Here is a 22412-nt window from a genome sequence, read left to right on the forward strand (position 1 = left end):
TTTAAGATGCACCCCTCATTTTCCGCCCACAGTTTTGGGAGGAAAAGTGCGTCTTATAATCCAAAAAATACGGTAATTATGTGAAGTGCCCTCTGCTGGTATATACAAGGTGAAGGATATTCATACATATTTTGTCTTATTTTATTAGTTTTGAGGTGGAATATTTCATGGACCTTTTTTATTTTTTTCTATGTAGGAGAATTATTTGATAAGCATGCAACTTCCCACCATTCACTGTTCAACACAGAGACTGCTGTGAACCCGAAGACAACCCTGAGACGAAGAAGGACTATAATTGGCTTCTCTCATCATCAGGCACAAGATCAAGAAGAACATAAGGCATCTGCAGTTTCTGACTCAACCCCCAAAAAGACCCCATCAGGTATTCACTCACATCTCCCATTTCTGTTCAGTCTGTTACAGTTTGCAAGATAAAAATTCTTAGGAGATGAGCATATAGTTTTGGAAAAATCTGCCACAAGTCTGAATACTGAAGTCCTGGAAAAGACTATGCTGCGTTGAGACAAATTTTGCCCCAGGGGATCCTTTAGCCACATGTATCCTGGGCTGTGATTTGTCAATGCACATACCATCCTCCTCTCAAGGCATCACTTCCTCGGCACCACTGTCTATCTCCCAAGTCATCCATCATACCTCACTAGATGCCAGTTGCCTTCTTTTTGATATGGCCTGAACTCCTTGCCCTATCCCTCTAGATTTGCCCTGGCTTAGAATCCCAACACTGACGGTTCTCCTAGCACCATGGTTCACACAGCCATTAACAGAGTTTAGCATTAGAATTGTGTCCTCCATCTGCTCTGGCCCCATGTCAGCTGACTACAAAGACTGACAGTTCATGTCTTCCAAGAAATAAATAAGTTGTTCTGGTGAAATGCATGTTTTTTAAACCCAGGGGCGGACTTACCAATAGTGCATACCGGTGCAGCCGCATAGGCACCAAAAAGTAAAGAGGCCCACCTGCGCTTCCAAAACAGTAAGCAGCTTTTGTTACAGACACAAAAAGGGCCCCATATACTGGCCCTCTGCTTAGACCCCAGGGTGCTATGGATTAGGGAACCAAGATTCAGTACAGAAACAGGTGTCATTAACAGAAATGAAATTCCATCGTGTAATATATTAAAGGGGTGGTTCACCTCTTTTCATTATTGGCCACATCGATATTAAGTTGAGAAACAATGTTTCTCTCAAATTCCTTGTGTTGGCAATAGTGCCTGTAAGAGGCGCTATTGAGAACCACTCTTCTCCATCGTGTGACACCCTGGCTCCATGACCTCGGGGATCTGGTGATGTCACGTCAACTTCCTGTTCATCTGACATCACCGTGGCTGGCCCCAGTCTCCGTGAGTCACTGGACTGTGGGTGGCATTTCACCGCTCAGCACAACCCTGCGTGACAGCCCATCATCTCCCTGCTCTTTCCTCCCTCACTGTAGAGCGCCGCAAGCACTTTGCCCACAACCCAGTGACTCATGGAGACAGGAGACGGCCGCGGTGATGTCAGGTGAGCAGGAAGTTGACGAGACATCACCCGATCCCTGAGGTCATGAAGCCCCGGGGGTAATACGATGGGGAAGAGCGGACTGCAATAGCACCGCTTACAGGTACTTTTGCCAATACAATGTATTTGAGAGAAACATTGTTTCTCAAGGTTATATTGATCTAGCAAATAATAAAAATGGGTGAACCACCTCTTTAAGTGTTATAGCAGGGAGGACGTGGACTGACCAGAACACTGACTCAAGCTGATGGTGTCACTTTCAGATGCAACTTCATCCTGATGTGACTGAGATGAAAGATGTGATATATATCCCATTACCTCTCCACTTCTTCCTCACTAACATACTTGTCATAGGCAAAGTGTGACTTGTGGTTGATACTACTACTTCCGGGACGTTTTTTGCCGGCAGTGCTGGTGTCGCTGCTAGTGGTTTCAACTTTTTTTGCCGTGTTATGTCTTTTTTCTCTCACACTACATTGTCAGTTGCCTTGCCTCTACCATGTTTTCGTTTACCATATATTTTGAACACTAAATGTTTACGCAATTCACAAAAATGATTTATGACACTTATCTAAAACTGGAAAATCCAATTTTTTGAGGGGGCACAAAAATAATAAAAATAATGGACAAGTTTGGAGTTACCGTAATCATACTGATGAGGAGAATCGTGTTACCAGGTCATTCTTACCATAAAAAGTACGTAGTAAAAACTATTCCCTAAAAGCATATAAAAATTGCGGGTTTTTTTTTTTTGCAATTTCATCACAATTGGATTTTAGTTTCTTAGTAAAATGTGGTAAAATTAATAATGCCATTCAAAACTACAACTCATCCCCCAAAAATGCCGACATACAACGATGTGGACAAAGAAATAAAAAAGTTATGGTTTTTTGAAGAAGGTGAAGAAAAAACAAAAAGTAAAATTGGCCATGTCGCGAAAGACATAAGAAACAATCTTGCTATTCTAAGGGCCGTTTCACACATCCGGCATTTCGCCGGACTGCCGGATCCGTCACACTCCAGTACAGTGTTAATACTGTACAATGGCATCGCGGCAAGCTCTGGTCACATGCTCCTTTCACATGACAGCATGTAACCGGAGGTTGCCGCGATGCCATTGTACTGTATTACACTGTACTGGAGTGTGACGGATGTGGCAATCCGGCGAAATGCCGGATGTGTGTAACGGTCCTAATTAAAGGCGCGGGAACTCTTCTTTTTATGATTTGTTTATGCAAATAATCATTATTACTCATCCACTGATGAAAATAAGTACTTTTCTACTATAGGCCTTACATAACATATTTGAAAAACACAATTGTATTTTAAGGGCAGAATCCCAGTATTTGTGTAAATGCATTAATAATGCTCTATCAAATCTGCACCAAAAATACATGAAAAGAGGAAAATGTAAAAATGCAATAATTGTTCAGAAAAAAAAATGCTGAAAAATGCAGGATCATGAAGAACATGATGTCCAAAATTCACATACAATTTATCACAATAGTGAGTACACCCCTCACATTTTTTTAAATATTTTATTATATCTTTTTATGGGACAACACTGAAGGGCTGACACTTTGATACAATATACAGTAGTCGCTGTACAGCTTGTATAACAGTGTAAATTTGGTGTCCTCTAAATAACTCAACACACAGCTATTAGTGTCAAAACTGCTGACTACAAAAGTGAGTGCACCCCTAGTGAAAATAGCCAAATTGTGCCCAATTAGCCAGTTTCGCTCCCCGGTGTCATATGACTTATTAGTGTTACAAGGTCTCCGGTGTGAATGGGTATCAGTTAAATTTGGTGTTATTGCTCACACACTCTCTCATACTGGTCACTGAAAGTTCAAAATGGCTCCTCATGGCAAAGAATTCTCTGAGGCTGTGAGAAAAAGAATTGCTACTCTAGATAAAGAAACTATATATATAATATATATAAACTATAAGAAGGTTGCCACCACCCTGAAACTGAGCTGCAACACGGTGGCCAAGACCATTCAGCGGTTTAACATGACAGGTTCCACTCAAAACTGGCCTCATCATGGTCAATCAAAGAGATAGGGTGCACATGCTCATCGTCATATCCAGAGGTTTTCTTTTCAAAATAGACTGAGCGCTGCCAGCATTGCTGCAGAAGTTAAAGGGCTGCGGGGTCAGCCTGTCAGTGCTCAGACCATACGCCGCACAGTGCATCAGATCGGTCTGCATGGCTATCATCCCAGAAGGAGGTGTCTTCAAAAGATGATGCACAAGAAAGCACACAAACAGTTGCTGAAGACAGGCAAACTAACACTTGGATAACTTGAACTTTGTCCTTAGGCCTGATGAGACCAAGATAAACTATTTACTTCAGATGGTGTCAAGCGATGAGGTAGCAACAAGGTGAGGAGTGCAAAGACAGGTGTGTCTTGCCTACAGTCAAGCATGATGGTGGGAGTGTCATGGTTGGGGCTGCATGAGTGTTGCCGGCTGTGGGGAGCTACAGTTCATTGAGGAAACCATGATGCAAACATGTACTGTGACATGAAGCAGAGCATGAACCCTTTCCTTTGAAACTGGGCCGCAGGGCAGTATTCCAACATGATAATAAACCCAAACACACCTCCAAGATGACCACTGCTTTGCTAAAGAAACTGAGGGTGAAGGTGTTGGACTGGCCAAGCGTCTCCAGACATAAACCCTATGGAGCACGTGTAGGGCCTCGCCAAAAGGAAAGTGGAGGAGCGCAAGGTCTCTAACATCCCCCAGATCTGTGATGTCATCATGGAGGATGGAAGATGATTCCATTGAAGATCTAGGGCACTCCATGCTCAAGAGAGTTAAGGCAGTGCCTGATGTTTTGGGTACAATTTGGCCATTTTCACTTAGGGGTGTAGTCACTTTTTTGCCAGCGTTTTAGACATTAATGGGTGTGTGTTGAGTTATTTAGAGGGCACACCAAATTTACACTGTTATACAAGCTGTACACTGACTAATTTACAGTGTCAAAGGGTCAGATCGTCAGTGTTGTCCCATGAAAAGATATAATAAAATATTTACAAAAAATATACTGTACATATGTTTTTTTGTGCATAGAACTTGTACTTATATTAATCTATGGACCTTTTCACATTTGCACCTATTTATATAAAACAATTATCACAAAAAGAAAACGGTGACATGCCCGAGTCTGGTAAGAATTGCAGACCAACCTTTCCCACTCAAGCGAATGGGTCTTCAAAAATAAGAACAGGAGATGGATGCAATCCCGAACGCATCTGTGGGCTTTCTATTTTTTTTGTGGGTTTTTTTTAATAATTAATGTAAGGACAAGTTTGGAAGACCTCAATGAGGTTTTTTTTCCTGAAGAACTGACGATAATTATTAATAATACAAAAAAACAGTGAGAAACCAGATTCAGCACACTGATTAACTCAGTCTTTTTTTTGGCGTAGAATCCCAACAGGTTGTACGAATAAATAGATATCTTCAGGGTTACATTAAAGCATGATCCTGTTGATTAATAATTATGAGTCATGTTTATTTTTTAGCCATAATAAATTATGCATTATTCTCTATTCTATAGGAAATGTCAATGGAGTGACAAACAGTGAACAACCTCCTGTTCCACCAGATTCACCACCCACAAAATCAGAGTCATCCCATGGGAGACACCCAGGCGGAAGAGCAGCTACACCTCATCCTCAGCAGTTGCCATTAAGAAAGACTTTCAGTGATCTGGGTCATATATTACAATCACCAAGCAGTATGGATAGCGCAAGTATGGTATATTCTGACACTCCATGTAATGGATCCAAGGACACTGGAAATTATCAGGGAAATTTATTCAACTATATGACACCATCAAGTCCAATAAAAAGTCAACAGACCTATTCCTCGGAGCTGGCAAAAAGTTCCACCACAACCATGGTATCCTCTGGAGTTAGTAAAAGTGGCTCTTTTAAAATAAGGAAAGACAACGTAAGAACCAATTTAGTAAGTTCTTGCTCAAGTGGATCATTTCCGTCACCATCTGTTGAGCAAAAGAAGACAGAGAAATCAAAATCTGTTTTTTATCCTAGCCATACACTAGCAAGTAACATGACTAACTCTTCAACCTTGCCAACATCTTCAAGCGAGTGCACATTCAGAGAAAGGTCACTGTCGATGCCCACAGACTCTGGATCAATGTCTTCAGTGGACATTACTTACACAGAAAACAGGAGAGGGAGTGGAGATTATGCCCTAAACTATCCCAGTGGAAGCTCTGAGGAAAGCACAAGTACAGAAAATGTTTCTGCTGTAGCTGATCAAGAAAATCCAGAGCGTAGAAGATCCAGAAGTATCTCACTGAGAAAGCCAAAGAAAAAGCCTTCTCCTCCTGCACGTAGTGTTTCCTTGATAAAAGATATGTCCAATCAGAAATTACAGACCATTGCTACCATGCCAAAGGACCAAAGACCTAAAAGCCTTTGCATTGCATATGATAGTCAAGGAAATAGCTATGTCCAAACATCAATGCAAGGTAATGCCACTATGCCCACATCAAGAAGCATGCATCTTAATCAGAACTGGAATTTCAACGACTGTAGGTCCAACGACTTGCATAGGACATTATCTGGCTCTAGTACTGCAACTGGTACCACAGTGATAGAATGCAAAAGGGTTCAAGGGAGTTCAGAGTCACTTACATCTTTATATAATTCAAGGGCAACAACTCCTTCCCAGGTTTCCACTGAAACAGATTCAAAGATGTCATCACCTGGGAAGCCTCCAGGTTTGATGTCCCCATCAAGTGGTTACTCAAGCCAGTCAGAAACTCCAACTGCGATACCAACATCATTAATTTTAGGGCACTCTCCTTATCAAACCAATAAGATAAGGCCCATGGTACCTGAAAGAAAATCATCTCTTCCTGCTGTGTCTCCAATAGATAGAAGTCCACATTTTCGACAGTCGTTTGATTTACCTCTAACTCCACCTACACATCTGGATTTAACTGGCGCAAGAAAGTCATCAAAAAATAAGGGGAGGACTAGCAGAAACCAGTCTGAGTCAACTTTTAGCTCTAAAACTCAAAATCAGAAAACAAGCCCAGTGCAACCCATAATGCCTATGGTAACTCAGTCTGATCTACGTTCAATTCGACTTAGATCTGTCAGCAAATCAGAAACAGAAGACAGTTTGGATATTGTAGATCACATTGATGAATTAACAGATGAGGCTTTTCCATTGCCAGAAAAAAAGGCAAAACCACCAGTTGCTGAAAAACCTCCAATGTCAAGAAGACCTAACAGCCTTTCCTATCGATCTACTGCTGTGACTCCAGAATCACCTGTGATGTCTCCATCTTCACCTGGAAAATATCTTAGAGATCAAGTATCTCCTCAGGATGCATACATGGTGATTGGAACAATGCGTCCTAAAAAGAATTATGATAATGAAAGTCGTGTGGAAACACCACCTTCTTTTGAACCATCCCCACCTCCAGAAAGTTACTTTCAAAGAGCAGCAGAGATTAGAAGTTTCTCCCAGCACAGTGGAGATGAAGATGAATTCATCAAGGGAAAACTGTTTTCGGAAAGAATAAATCTTCAAAGCTTGACATATATGGATAAAAAGAGAGTTAAGGTCCCACCACCTATTCCAAAAAAACCTTGCGGAATACACTTGCCAGTTGCTAGTCCACCACCTCCAAGTCAAATGTCATCATCTTCTTCTGAACAAAGGTTATCTCCTATTGTCACTATGGGTTTTGGAGCCAGCTCATTTCCTGATATTATCGAGTTCCAGAAATATTGTAATGAGGGAGTCATTCATGCATCCCAACCAGATTTGGTATCTGTTGACACTTTCACAGGTAAGAATTATTCTGAATCCAAGGGTGAAATGTGAGGCACATCCACAGAATTTATACAAGTAAACCTGCAATAATTGGAGAGGTTGGGTTTCAAGAAGAAGTGGGCAGGAAAGACTTCAATGATACAGCTCTGGAAACTTGGTAATTGCAATTAACTCCATTTTTGATGGCCAGTATACCATTTTCTATAATGTGAGACTGAGAGAAAGGATAATGACTGTAATGGGACTGTATAAGGGCATATTTACACACTAATGTTGTCCAACCTTGATGTCTTCCTCATGTTTCATCAGTGTCAGGAAGTGGCCACAGTTAAAACTGCAAGATTTCAGCATTAGTTTCTAACATAACATTTTAAAAAAAAGTTGATCTAAGCACTAAACACTAAAGGGTGCTTTACACGCTGCGACATCGCTAACGATATATCGTCGGGGTCATGTCGTTAGTGACGCACATCCGGCGCCGTTAGCGACATCACAGCGTGTGATACCAATGAGCGACGATCAATGAGCGCAAAAACGTGAAAAATCGTTGCTTGTTGACACGTCTTTCATTTCCTTAATATCGTTGCTGCTGCCGATACGATGTTGTTCGTCATTCCTGCGGCAGCACACATCGCTATGTGTGACACCGCAGGAACGACGAACGTCTCCTTACCTGCGTCCACCGGCAATGAGGAAGGAAGGAGGTGGGCGGCATGTTCCGGCTACTCATCTCCGCCCCTCCTCTGTTATTGGACGGCTGCCGTGTAACGTCGCTGTGACGCCGAATGAACCGCCCCCTTAGAAAGGAGGCGGATCGCCGGCCAGAGCGACGTCGCAGGGAAGGTAAGTATATGTGATGAGTGTTAGCGACGTTGTGCGACACGGGCAGCGATTTGCCCATGTCACACAACCGACGGGAGCGGGTACGCTCGCTAGCGATATCGGTAACGATATCGCAGCGTGTAAAGTACCCTTTAGAGATGACCAATTCAATTTGAACTGCTCTTGTCCGGTATCTAGCCCGCTCATCCATGATAGCCAATCTTTAGTTCTGTACACTGCATCTTCAACTCAACATCTTGACTTACTAGTCCCTACACTGTCTTGAAAGAGCCTTGTTTACCTCTCTTCTCCAGTTTTTCTGCCTCCAGAACTAATTTTAAATGAAAAGTTGTGTTACCAGCGTGAGACATGTAATGACTGACAGTCTGCTCTCCTGATCTGTAGTAATCACTCTGATTTCATCCACTTTCATTTATAATAAGCTCTGGAGTCAGATTCTTAGGGAGATTTGTGTCCGGCCCATAGATCTTAACAGAAGTAATGATATCACATGCACCACTCCACTATTCATGCTGCATGGTAAAGCCTTCCATTAAGGGGGCTTTACACGCAACGACATCGCTAACGAGATGTTGTTGGGTCACGGAATTCTTGACGCACATCCGGCCTCGTTAGCGACGTCGTTGCGTGTGAAACGCACGAACGACCGCTAACGATCAAAATTACTCACCTAATCGCTCATCGTTGACACATCGTTCTAATCCCAAATATCGTTGCTGTAGCAGGACGCAGGTTGTTCGTCGTTCCTGCGGCAGCACACATCGCTATGTGTGACACCGCAGGAACGAGGAACAACATCGTACCTGCGGCCGCCGGCAATGAGGAAGGAAGGAGGTGGTCGGGATGTTCCAGCCGCTCATCTCCGCCCCTCCGCTTCTATTGGGTGGCCGCTTAGTGACGCCGCTGTGACGCCGAACGCACCTCCCCCTTAAAGGAGAGATTGTTTGGCGGCCACAGCGACGTCGGTGAAGAGGTAATTGCGTGTGACGCTGCCGTAGAGAGATTGTTTGCTACGGCAGCGATCTCACCCCGTGACGCGCCACTGACGTGGGCAGGTGCTATCGCTCGCGACATCGGTAGCGATGTCGCAGCGTGTAAAGCCCTCTTTAGGCTGCAGAAATTCAAAAGTGTTGTAAAGTCCAACTCCTTTTAAATATCCCAAATTTTTATTAATTCCAGCATAGAAAGAAAAAGTGCAGATAGCAACGTTTCGGCCAACTCAGGGCCTTTGTCAAGCCACTTACATATAAGAACAATATGGATTTAAATGGAATTAAACATTGGATTGCAGATATCATTTTATTTAACTTTCTATGACCTACATGCCCATATAAACGGCTTAGGACGGTTGATCCTACTGGTAGATTCCCTTTTAAGTCATAATTCCCTGGTTTTATGTAAGAAAAGATAAATGAGTTAGATGCATTAAATGTCTCATGAAGTTCAGTGGCCAAGTAAGCGACAGAACAGAAGATTAGATGCCATGGAGGATTGGACTGGACGTCACATCAGGGCAGCGAGAATTGAATTGCTCTTCTCTAATTATATTGAAAATAGCTCCCATAAATTTGCAGTGCATTTTCCATGAAAGTTGTTCTGTGATTACACACAGTACCTGTTAACTTCCTCCATGTATTATTGAAGTTAAAGGGAATCTGTCAGCAGCTTTTTGCGATGTAATCTGAGGGCAGCACGAGGTAGGGGTTGAGACACTGATGTCATTAGCATGTCACTTATTAGACTGTGTGCTTTTGTTTCAATACAATGAGTATTTTATCAGCAGGAAATAAACATTGCTAAACTAGGTGCCCACATCCATCCTGGTCCAACCACCCTCAGCATTGATTATCAGCTTACTGTCAATAGACAGTGTTCTCAGAGAGTTAAGGGTGCTTTACACACTGCGACATCACTAACAATATATCGTCGGGGTCACGGTGTTTGTGATGCACATCCGGCTCCGTTAGCGACATCGCAGCGTGTGACACATACGAGCGACCTCCAACGATCCCAAAAGTGGTAAAAATCGTTGGTTTTGGAGAGGTCGTTCTAAAACAAAATATCGTTGTTTGGGCACTAGTGATGTTGTTCCTCGTTTCTGCGGCATCACACATCGCTCTGTGTGACACCGCAGGAACGACGAATATCTCCTTACCTGCGTCCACCGGCAATGCGTAAGGAAGGAGGTTGGCGGGATGTTATGTCCTGCTCATCTCCGCCCCTCTCCTTCTATTGGCCGGCCGCTTAGTGATGCCGCAGTGACGTCGCTATAACGCCAAACGCACCTCCCCCTTGAGGGAGGGATTGTTCGGTGGTCACAGCGTCGTCGCTGACAAGGTATGTGAGTGTGACGCTGCCATAGTGATAATGTTCGCTCCGGCAGCAATCACCACATATCGCACGTATGACGGGGGTCGGTGCTATCGCGCTCGATATCGCGATGTTGCAGAGTGTAAAGCACCCATTATGGTGGGGGGAGGTTCCTTTTTTGAGCTCTGCTACATCTAACAACTCTGCTGCAGCTAGTAATCTAAGTGATACATCATTGGAATGAGGGTCTTTTCCTACATCATGCTTTTCTCTGAGATACTCCTGGGTCTTGCCCCGTATTGCTTTACACAAAATACGGGTATTTATTGTATATTATGGTCAACTCAATATGATGAACTGTGAAGAGAGTAAAGTGAGAGTCAGAGTCAGTGGCTAAACTTTGAGGTCAATTGATTAAGAATTCTGAAAAAGACCATAAAAAAGTCACAATATTTTGAGTAAGTCAGTTACAGTATGCAAAAAATATTTAGACTTTTGGTGTTTTCCCGCCAGCACCACCCATCTATGTCAACATGGGTGGAGCATTGGCAGGATGAGGCGTGGATACCCGAGCCCATCAAAATCATGAAAAGTTCACCACATGGGCAGACCATTGGTAGGATGAGGCGTAGATACCCCAAGCCCATCAAAAACATGAAAAGTTACACCACTTTAGTAAACTAGCGTACACTTCTATCAGCGGTGCAAGCCAGATAACAGATGCGCCTAATTCACCTCCCTAATGAATTAGGCACATAGATTATTTTGACCGGTGAGTGTGAAGGAGGGGGTGCCGGCCCGCATGGGCCCCGTGCTTCTTCACTAAGAGATTCCTGAATGTATGCATGTGCCTGGAAAGAGTGTGTGACACCCTGCTGCCCCTCATGGGTTCCGATTGTTTCCTCTTTGCAGATGCTAAAGTTGATGTGAAGGAAATGAGAAAAACAATAAAATAAATAAGACACACAAAAAATCCCATATGCACTGATACAAGAGTGAGTATTCCAGGGAGAAGAGGTCCAGTGATAACAAAAATGGTCTGAACAGCCCTAATACTGGTACTGCCTGACCACGGAGGTTGGCACCCTAATAGGCAACACAAGAGATGGCGCCCCCGCTCAACGTCGTCTCGCCCTATCTACCCCTGTTAAATCCTAAACAATATCACCCACTAATGTCAGTATAAATGTTGACTTATAGGGATGAAAATCATAAATTTACCAAACCATGATGACGCATGACAAAATATACAGCAAGATCAGCTACAAACAACATTCTAGAGACAGATATTGTACCCAAATTGCTTTGCCAAAATCAATATTGATAAATACCATTGATAATACTGTTACACACAAAGGGCCTGATAGAAACATAACACTGATGAGAAAGAATGAAGATTCCCAAATAAATGCAAACAAGGGCTGAAACAAAGGGGTAAAATGTACTTTCCTTTTAGATGAAGGTTCATCAGGAGTAGGGCTGAGCAGATCTGGACTGTAAAAGTCCAGATCCACGCAGTTTCAACACTCTCCGGACGCGGGATTCCGTGTGCATGATCCGGATTCAGCAATTAAAGGGAAAATAAACAAAACAAGAAATAAATTAGAGTTTCATACTTACCGAGACTCGGTGTCATGGCGGCACACTGCTTTCGGGTCGCGCTTTCACTTTCTGTACTGTCCAGCGCATACACACAGCTTTCCCTTTCTCTCTGCCCACCGGCCATCCTCTCGTCTGTGATTAGTTGTCTGCTGCAGTTGTACCTCCCCGGGGCTCGGCCGGCTGCTGAGCCGCTCGGGTCCGTGCTCGTCGGTGGGTGGCTTGAGCTCCTCCCGGACCCGGGGGTCACGTCGCTCTGAATGGGAGTTGGCGCTATGTGTAGGGATTTCGGTGGGGAAGGTTCACGGCCGAGGCCGTGGAGTTTAAGGGTGTAAGTTCGTGACACCACCCACGGGTTATGGTGAATGTGGACACCACCGCTGCTGTTAACTAGGCTCCCGGGGACGATGTTATGCAGCCTGGTGTTGACCCCTCCGTGGGCAGGGGGTGATGGTCCTGGGTCCCAGTGGTTGTGAGGTGCGGGCAAGATGGTGTGGTGCGGTGCGCTGTTGTACTCACTATGACAGATACATCGGAGTCACTGGTAAACCAAAAATTATGGTGGTCGGTGCCCGCAGCCGGCTGCGCTTTGCCCCTTTCTCTGGTTGGTGGTTCCCGCCTTTCTCCTGCACCTCTGTGGTAGAAATTGACTGCCTATGCTTCAGCAACGGTAGTCCACTCCCCGTCTTGATGTGTGTCGGGGAACCCGTTTGCCCGCAGGCGCTGGCCCGTGGGATCTCTCTGCCTGTGCGGTGGCTTTCTATCCCCCTCGGTGGGCTGTTGCCATCTTTCGGGTCTTGGGACGGGAAAGGACCTAAGGTCCAGACCTCAATCAGTGAATTCGACGTGGTCCAGTGGCTTCTGGACCTCGTTCTGGTTCTGAGTACCCGTCCTGGTGCTCCGGTTTCCAGTTGGCTCCTCGGTTCGGTACCAGCGGGCCACTACCCTGTCCCGGTCCCTTACGGTTCCACCAGCCATCTTCCCGGCTCCTGCAGGCAGCAACCACCGTCTGCCTCCTTACCACGGTACCAGGGCTACGACCCCGGCATCGGTCAGTGTTGTCGCGGCAGACCTGACACCTGACGCCACAGGCCTGCTGCACTTGAACTAGAACTCCACTCCACTTTACTGTACTGACTGAGCTGACTGTTTCCTGTCTCAGGCCCTCTGGACTCCTCGGTGGGCGTGGCCAACAGCCTGGCTCCTCCCCCTGGTGTGACCATTGAACACTGAGAGAGGTGACAAGGGTTTGTAGGTTGGCTGCTGTTACCTTATTAGGGGAAGGGTGTTTGTACAGGGGGTCTACCTGCGACTACCTGGCTAGTCCAGGGCGTCACACAGTCATCACTCATCACGGCTCAGTCGTAGGCTACACTCATAGTCTGGCAGATTCAGGAGGTTCGGGCGGTGGTAACAGAAATCCTGGCAATACTGGATACTGCCATACCAAGGGCCCAACTCACAAAGATGGTTTGACCAAAGAATTCTGCCGCCTACGTCTTCTTTCCAAAAGGGCCCCTGCAGTTATTATCAAGAGTGTTTTGAAAAGTGTGAGACATCTCCTCACCTTCCACTACCCACAATGATGTCATTGCTGAAGTTATCAGGGAAGGGGGCATGTTTCAGACTTTTCAGAACACTCTCCATGAAAGTGTGGCAGCTATTTTGGAAAGAAGCAGTGGGGGCCAGAACTTTGCATCATCTGTAAGGAGGTGCCTGACTAAACATTTCAGTGCCTACATGACCCTAGATTTCTGTTAGCAAGCAGGATCTTTCATCTTTCAAATTCCAGATGTTGCTGGTTTAAAATCCTTCAGCTACACTGGATCAAAAATTCTACACACCCTTGTAAATATTGCGGATTTTGGTCATATAAATAAAATTATTAAAAAGAATAATTTTTAAACTTTTTCCACCTTTAATGTCAGCCATAATCTCTGCAATTTAGTTGAAATACAAACTGGAATATTTTCAGGTGGTAGCATTTTTAGCATGGCACATCTAGAATTTACAATCTTTGCCTACTCTTCCCTGCATAATTCTCAAAATCTATTCGGATTGTCAGGGAATCACCTTTGTACAGCACCCCAGTCACTCATAGTTTTTCCATTCAGATCTTAGCTCTGGCTGATCTATTCTAACACTCACTGTGCTCTTGAACTAATAAAGCTATTTTTTTGTTGATTTGGAGGTATGTTGAGGGTTGTTGTGATGTTGAAAGATGAAATTCCTCATCATCTTCAGCTTTTTAGCAAAGGACTGTAGCTTTTGTTGCAAAATTGATTTTGATTCCAGCTGTTTATAAAGTGCTCTAAAGCATAATGCTCCCTCTCTCATGCTTCACTGTGGGTAGGGTGTTCTTTTGGTGATGCACAGGGTAGGGTAGCATATATACTACCCTAGCTTTTCATTTTTTATTTGATAACTATGGAATTATAAAGGAGATACCAGATTTCTTTAGCAGTAGCTTAAAGCCCCCTTTACACGTCTGTATCTCTGGTATGTGTATTGTTCGGTTGTGAAACAATGGCGGGGATTTTCACAAAGACAAGTCAGTTTTTTCCAGCAGCATGGGTTACATACTGACATCACACGAATGGCATCTGTTTGATATCCATGTGACACGTACCAGAAAAAAAGGAAGATGCTGAAATCAATTTTTTTCTGTAAAGATGTGCAAAACTAGAAAAATAATAGATAAATACTAGTTAGATGGATAGATAGATAGATAGATAGATAGATAGATTAAGAAATAATTTTTGAAAAAAAAATTACTTGGGATCCCGCCTAATTTTCATAACCAGTATCGGTACAGCAGCAGCTGTTCCTTGGCTGGTTTTGTAAAATAGAAGGGATCACATGCTGATTTTTTTTAATTATTTGAAAAAATAATTTAAAAAACTGTGTGGAGTCCACCCCATTTTTTTTCAAAATCAGACAAGGAACAGCACACAACTGGCAACTGGGGGCTGATATTATTAGGGTGGGAACTGGGAAGGGTCATAGTTATTTGGCCCCAGACTAAAAATAGCAGCCCACAGCCGCCCTAGAAGTGGCGCATCCATTAGATGCACCAATTCTGGCGCTGTACAAGGGTCTTTCCCCTTTGCCCTGGTGCAGTAGCAAACGGCATAATATATGGGGTTGATGCCAAGTTTGATTTCACAGCTGGCATCAAAGCCTGGTACTAGTAATGGGTGGACGTCTATCAGACCCCCCCATTACTAATCCATTTTTGTAAATGGTCAAAAATAAACAATATATTTTTTTATAATAGAACCCCCTGACACCAGTCTTGATTAACCAATTTATTTTACAAAATGAAAATCCTTTAAGTTCCGCCGTAATGCACAAGGAAGTCCCACAATGTTCCCCCAAAGCCGTAAGCTGAAAGACATAAAAAGAGGAACTTATTAAATGAAAAAGACAAGGGACACCCTCATACCCCAATTTATTACCCATCAAAACCCTAATACGGTTCGCCGTAATCCATATGGAGATCCCATGTCATTTCCAAACTCAATGACCCAGCCTATGAAGAACAGAACCTTCCCTATAGGCTGGGACACCAGCCACTGTGCTGTGTGAGAACCACAGCAGTGAACTGCGATGACCTCATGATGAGAACAGCACAGGTCACAGCATGTGGTAAACAGAGTGGCATGTGAATCACTGTGCGCAGTAACGAGCAGTGACGTCATGAGTTCGCTGCAGTTCATTGGCGCATTTCTCACACAAAGTATCATATGAGCGGGTGGCTGTGATGTGTGGTGAGCTCATGATATCACAGCTCGTCACATCCACTCGCTCTTGCAAAACCTTGTGTGAGAACCGTGGCAATGAACTGAGGTGAACTCATGACATCACCACTCGCCACAGCCCGTGGTTCACACTCTGCTGTGTGAACCACAGGCTGTGACCTGTGGTGCTATCATGAAGTCATCGCAGTGCATTTTTGTATTGTTTTTCACACAGCACAGTGAAAGAGCCAGCAGTGGCTGGTGTCCCAGCCTGTTGGGAACATTCTGTTCTTCACAGGCTAGGACAGTGAGTCTGGGAACGTCGTGGGACCTCCATATGGATTACGGCGGACTGGATTGATGGGTAATAAATTGGTAAGGAAGGGTGTCTTTTTTCCTTAATACTTCTCTCTTTTTATGTCTTTCAGGGCCTCTTTGGAGAAATGTTATGGAAGGTCCTTGTAGATTACGGCAGAACTTAAAGGATTTTATTTTTTTATAATAAATTGGTCAATGAGGCTGGTTTTGGGGTTTTTATTCTAAGTACTTTTTTACCATTTAGAACTACTGGATTAGTAATGGTGGGATCTGCTAGATGTATCCCTATTACTAAAGGCCCCGTCACACGCAGCGATATCACTAGTGAGCGTACCCGCCCCCGTCGTTTGTGCGTCACGGGCAAATCGCTAACCGTGGCGCACAATATCGTTAGGAGCCGTCACACGGACTTACCCGCCTAGCGACGTCGCTGTTGCCGCTGTTTCTAAGGGGGCAGTTCATGCGGCGTCACAGCGGCATCACTAAGTGGCTGCCCAATAGAAGCGGAGGGGCGGAGATGAGAGGCCGTAACATCCCGCCCACCTCCTTCCTCATTGCTGTCGGCCGCAGGTAAGCTGTAGTTCATCATTCCCGAGGTGTCACATGTAGTGATGTGTGCTGCCTCGGGAACGACGAACAACCTGCGTCCTCAACAAGCAACGATTTTTTGAAAATGAACGACGTGTCAACGATCAACGATAAGGTGAGTATTTTTGATTGTTAACGGACGTTCGTTGGTGTCACACGCAATGACATCGCTAACGATGCCGGATGTGCGCCACGGAATCCGTGACCCTGGCGATATATTGTTAGATACTAGAGTTGAGCGGATCGGCTATAATCCGGGTCCGACGGATCCGGATCGGGTTGACGACGAAGTCCGGATCCGATCCGGAATCCGCGGCTATGTAAATGAATGGGGAGTCGGATGAGAGAGAGAGAGAGAGAGAAAAAAAAATGTCAATTTACGGATGGCATCAAGCCCATATATCACCCTGTTTGCTACCACATCAGGGCAATGGGATGAAGCGAAGCACCAGGATTGGTGTCTATAATCGACATGCCACTTCTGAGGTGGCTATGGCCTGCAATGTTTAGGCTAGGGAGGGCCCAATAACCATGGCCTTTCCCAGCCTGAGAATACCAAACCCCAGCTGTCAGCTTCACTTTGGCTGGTGATGCAATTTGGGGGGTCCCCAGGTTTTTTTTTAAATTATATATTTAATTTAAAATAAATCATTTTAAGCAGCAGCATTGGGTGACCCCTGTTTTGGATTACCAGCCAAGGTAAGCAGGTCTACCACAGGTCCTCACGCTCCACTGCGCTGCGTTCCTCTGCCAACCAGAAGCAGTCAGTATTGCCAGATGTGGTGAGTGTGTGTGCGATCTGATGTGTGTGCGATCTGATGTGTGTGTGCGATTTGATGTGTGTAGGTGTGATCTGATGTAGGAGTGTGTGTGATCTGATGTGTAAGGGTGAGCGATTTTATGTGTGCGCGATCTGATGTGTGTGGGTGTGTGTTCCACCGCAGGTCCTTGATGCGTCTGGTGAGTATGATTACGGGGTCTTCTGTCTTCTTTCTTCTCTCTTTTGGGGGTGTCCACTCTCTATAATGAAGTGTCATGTAGTATTCTTTAACTTTTTTAGCTGCATGAACACTTCATTATTGAACCGCGACTAGGCTTATTTTCAGGGTAGGGTGTCACACTGTACTACTGGGTGTTCTGAGGAAGTGCAACACAAACTCCGCTAGATGGCAGTAGAGTGGAGAAAGAGCAGAAATAACCCGCACAGGAGTAGTAGAGTGAAGTCACCACAAGGTGTCAATAGAATAGTCAGAAAGGCCGGGACGGATACTAAAGGTCAAACAAAGTACAGAGGAGCAATCAAACACGTAGTCAGAAACAAGTCACAGGGTCAAGAGCCTGTCAGTAACAGAGATGTCAGATGGGAGAGACAGAATCAGGTCAGGGCCAGAGCGTAAGTCAAAGCCAGGAAGTCAAAATACACAAGGAGACAAGGTAGGAGGGACAGCTGGGAGTAGGTAAAGAGACATAGGTAGGGGATCAGAGGAATGAGGTAGGACAGATCAGGAACTCACCAGAGCCAGCTACACACGGCGAAGGCATAGAATATAAGTGGCACTGCTTCAAGGGAGGAGTGGCCAGATATAGCGTCCCAGAAACAAAAATGAGGCAGAGGGATGTTAACCCTTGACATAATCAGGCCGGGGCTGGGATACTGCCAAAGCAGATACCTATCTGGATCATGACATAGGGCTTATATTTAAGCTTTACTCCAAAAATTCCTGTTAGGGCTTATTTTAGGGGTAGGTCTTATTTTCGGGGAAATACAGCACCACGCAGGTTTATTTCTATATTCTGCAGGAAATTTCATTCTGTAAATTGAAATGGTTTACAAAGTTGAGCTCAGCCTCATTTTGCAGTATTACATACTTTATTCCATTGTGTGCTTGTATTATAGGAAACCACCTAGAAATGCAAGATGAAAACAAATGTGTATCAAGTAAAACAGCAGACTCCATCATTGAAGATGACGATGAGGTGTTTGTGAGTTCAAGGACTACTGAGGATTTATTCACAGTCATCCACAGGTGGGAGCTTTATTGCCACAAGTCATAATCTGTACTTTATTGCAAACAATTATTTCTGATATTGTCAAGATCCAGACTAGCTTTTCCCTGCTGCTGGTTACACCTAGATCTGGCCTGGTCATGTCAGGGGTTAACTTCCCTTGCCTTGTTCTGGATCCCAGGACGCTATATATTGCCTCCCTACCTGTGGCTCAGGGCCAGTGATATTTCTGCCTTGCAGCTTGTATACAGGTTCTGATGAGTGTTGCCGATCTGTCCTGCCTCCCTGCTACTGTGTCCTGACTTGTACCCTCCCCGTTCGTCCTTTTGTCCCTGTCCCTGACTTCCCTCTCCTGTCTGTTGATTGTGTTACCCTCTGCATACCTGATCTCCCGGCTTCTGACTCGGTTCTGTTTTCTGACTTGATATTGTTCCTCCCTTTTGCAGTGACTCGACTTTCCTGGCTAGACCCTGACTGTTTGACTACTCTATTGCCCCCTGGTAGTTTGCCTGTTAACTGCCTGCTGAAGTTACTCTGCTGTACTTCAGCTGCCTTTCTATTACAGTGATTCTTTGTTTCCCCTTCACTACTCTGCTGCCCCCTAGTGGGAATACGCTGTACTACGTCTTACTAGTCTTTGTACAGCGTGACATATATATATATACATATATATATATATATATATATATATATATATATATATATATATATATACATACACATGGGTAATATAAACATTGCTTGTTTTCTTTGTTTTCTCAGATCAAAAAGGAAGTTACTGGGTTGGAAAGACTCTGGAGATGCGTTTGGAAGCAGACAAAGCTCAGTGTCACCAGTTAAAAATTCTTCAAGTTCAAATAGTGACTCTTCATATGGCACCTTGAGCATAAGTCGGACTTCCAGCAAAAATGAAGACTTTAAGGCTCTTCTCCAAAGGAAAGGCAGCAAGAGCAGCCTGGGTAGTCGCCCATCAGCTGCAGAGCTTTTGAAAACCACAAATCCTTTGGCAAGAAGAGTGATGAATGAATTTGCCCCAGAAATCGAGAAAAGCGGCAACACAAAAACCTTGCCCTGACAATGTTCTCAAGATCTTGACCAAGACAGTTTTTCTCGAATATCAAAATATATGCCAAATCTGCATCCTCGTGAGTTGGGCAGGGATTTACTTACCCTTTGTGGACATCTGGCCTTGCACAGTGCATGAACTCCGGTGCTTAGAGGCCATTTTCATGAATGGATACCTGATTATATGGCTTCACGGGAACTAAATCCATATCTTTCTGAATTTAGCTTAAGGGATCTAAAATACTCAAAACAGACAGCAGTTTCTAATCCATCTTGTGATACGCCACTTGTTATAATAAATGTGACATCTACATTTTTTTCCGGAATTGTACAGGAATATTTGCATGGAATCCAGATATTACTTTGCAATTACTATGAGCTTTGCATTTTGTAGTATGTATTTTATTTTATATGTATTTCTCCCATTCAAGGCGGGAGATTGTGGACAAATATTACGCAATGACAACCTTCTGTTTTATGTAATATGTTCAAATAGTAGAACATAGACTGAAATTGCATAAATCCATCAACCCAAAGTATCAGCAGCTTAATAGGAATCTACCAATAGTGCCATCGACTTACAGATCTATCGGTGTTTTAATTTAAATTTCTTTAATAAATTAGTACCCATGAAAATAAGAAACTTTATAATACATTTTATCAGATAAATCCGCTTTTTCCATTATCAGAACTGATATTTCACTGTCAATTCATGGGTAAAGTCTGTCAAATCAGTGAAGAATAGATAGAGATTCTCAATTTTGAGAGAGAAGATGGTATGGGCTGTGGAAATAAAAGCGCAATAGGGTCTTATCCGATATAAAGGATAGGGGAAGTACTTGGATTGTACTCACCATGCATGGTTGTGAGAGTCACAACCCCTTATAGTGCATGTAATAATGGTGGTCAGCAGCAGCCCCGATGTTTATGGAGATGAACCGTTCAATAGGAAGGGATACGCTAAAACCACAGTGTCCAACGGATTAATTAATTACTTTTTATTTATTCACAGGTCAACGCGTTTCAGAGATACCAGTCTCCTTCATCAGGACATAAAAGGAACAGCATCAGATGCTGTTTCTTTTATGTCCTGATGAAGGAGATGGATGTCTCTGAAACGCGCTGACCTGTGAAAAAATAAAAAGGAATTAATTAATCTATTGTTTTTCCTTTTATGTCCTGATGAAGGAGATGGATGTCTCAGAAATGCGTTGACCTTAATTAATCTGTTGGACCCTGTGGTTTTAGCGCTGCTTAACCCGTATTCCTTCCTATTGAACGGTTCATCTGAGATAGGAGATAGCAGTTAGTGCTTTTAAGATTCTATGGAAATGGAAGTAGATGAAGCCACGTATACATTCTGGAACGACGGATACATTTCTCCATAGAATTATATGAGCACCAACTGTCATATCTTATCACAGTGATTGGAATGTCTGCAGATTTTCCCTATGAATTGATTAATAAATCAGAGCTGATTTCTCTGATAAGATATATTATAAAATGTGTTATTTATAGAAAATAAATTAAATTAACAACAACACTTTCAACATTTTGAAAATAACAAAAAAGAAAAGCTAATGGAAAGTAAAGACCAAACATCATAGGATACCGGTACCCATATATTCATCTATGAATGTAACCATTACTCATTTTAATATACTGGAGTACATTTTAATAGTAGTGGTCCTAGCATATAACTGATGGCTCAATCTCTATACTAGATTTAGTGGCCTTTTAATCTATATACAGTGAAGGGAATACATGTCTGGACAGCCTTTCTCAGACGCAGATGTGACTCTTCGGTGTAAGCGCTTGTAGATCTATCCCGATAGCGTTCATGTACAGGACTTGTAGATACTGTAAGCTCTTCCTCTAATATTGTGATGTATTTCGAGTCCCTATATCTTCTTACATTTGACTTACACAGGAGCCATGACATTGGAAGTTTTTACAGAACCATTTGCCAGGATAGCAATGTGAATATAATATCATCTGTGAATTGACAATCATAAGTTTGAGATAAAGTGCTGGTGATATCATGATCATGAAAGGGGCATGATCGTCCGAGGGGCATGTATATACTGTAAGACGACTAGCTAATTGTTGTGAAATGAAACACATAATGTATGGATATGGACTATAAAGAATTACATTACAAGAAAACCATATCGTGCGGTTGGTCATTCTCCGGACAAGTGACACAAGCTTGGTAATGCCACCCATGGAGGTACATTTTAATATGGTAACTCCTCGTTAGTATAGAGGAGAGTATCCCTGCCTGTCTCGTGGGAGACCGGGGTTCTATTCCCTGACAGGGAGATCATTTTAATATGGTAGTCTTTCACTTTCTATATCAGTCCCTTACAGAATATCCTAATAAAGGATATGTTCTACTATCATGGCCGCCTCTTAATATCTAAGCCTGGAAAAGCTCTTAAAATACATGGAAACTATGACAGATGCCCATTCATCATCCACAGGCTGAAATGGTATCAGATATATGTCCTTACACACAGTATCAGATTAAAGGGAACCTTTAAAGGGAATCAATGGAACTTAAATGTTTTAAAGGGAACCTGTCAGGTCCAATAT

At 43.5% G+C, this 22412-nt stretch overlaps 1 protein-coding gene across 3 annotated transcripts in view; it reads left to right on the forward strand.

Annotated features, from left to right (window-relative positions):
* The window catches only part of NHSL2 (NHS like 2), a 409644-nt gene extending 387661 nt beyond the window's left edge, over nt 1–21983 (forward strand). For all 3 annotated transcript variants that reach the window (XM_075324044.1, XM_075324045.1, XM_075324046.1), the window contains exons 5-8: nt 197–382; nt 5090–7363; nt 18643–18772; nt 19515–21983. In XM_075324044.1, coding sequence (XP_075180159.1) covers nt 197–382; nt 5090–7363; nt 18643–18772; nt 19515–19827 — 2903 coding nt within the window. In that variant the 3' untranslated portion in view covers nt 19828–21983. The remainder of the gene's footprint in view (nt 1–196; nt 383–5089; nt 7364–18642; nt 18773–19514) is intronic.
* Nucleotides 21984–22412: the final 429 nt, after the last annotated feature.

The sequence above is a fragment of the Anomaloglossus baeobatrachus genome, chromosome 9 (genome assembly GCF_048569485.1).
Source record: "Anomaloglossus baeobatrachus isolate aAnoBae1 chromosome 9, aAnoBae1.hap1, whole genome shotgun sequence".
NCBI classification, from domain to species: domain Eukaryota; kingdom Metazoa; phylum Chordata; class Amphibia; order Anura; family Aromobatidae; genus Anomaloglossus; species Anomaloglossus baeobatrachus.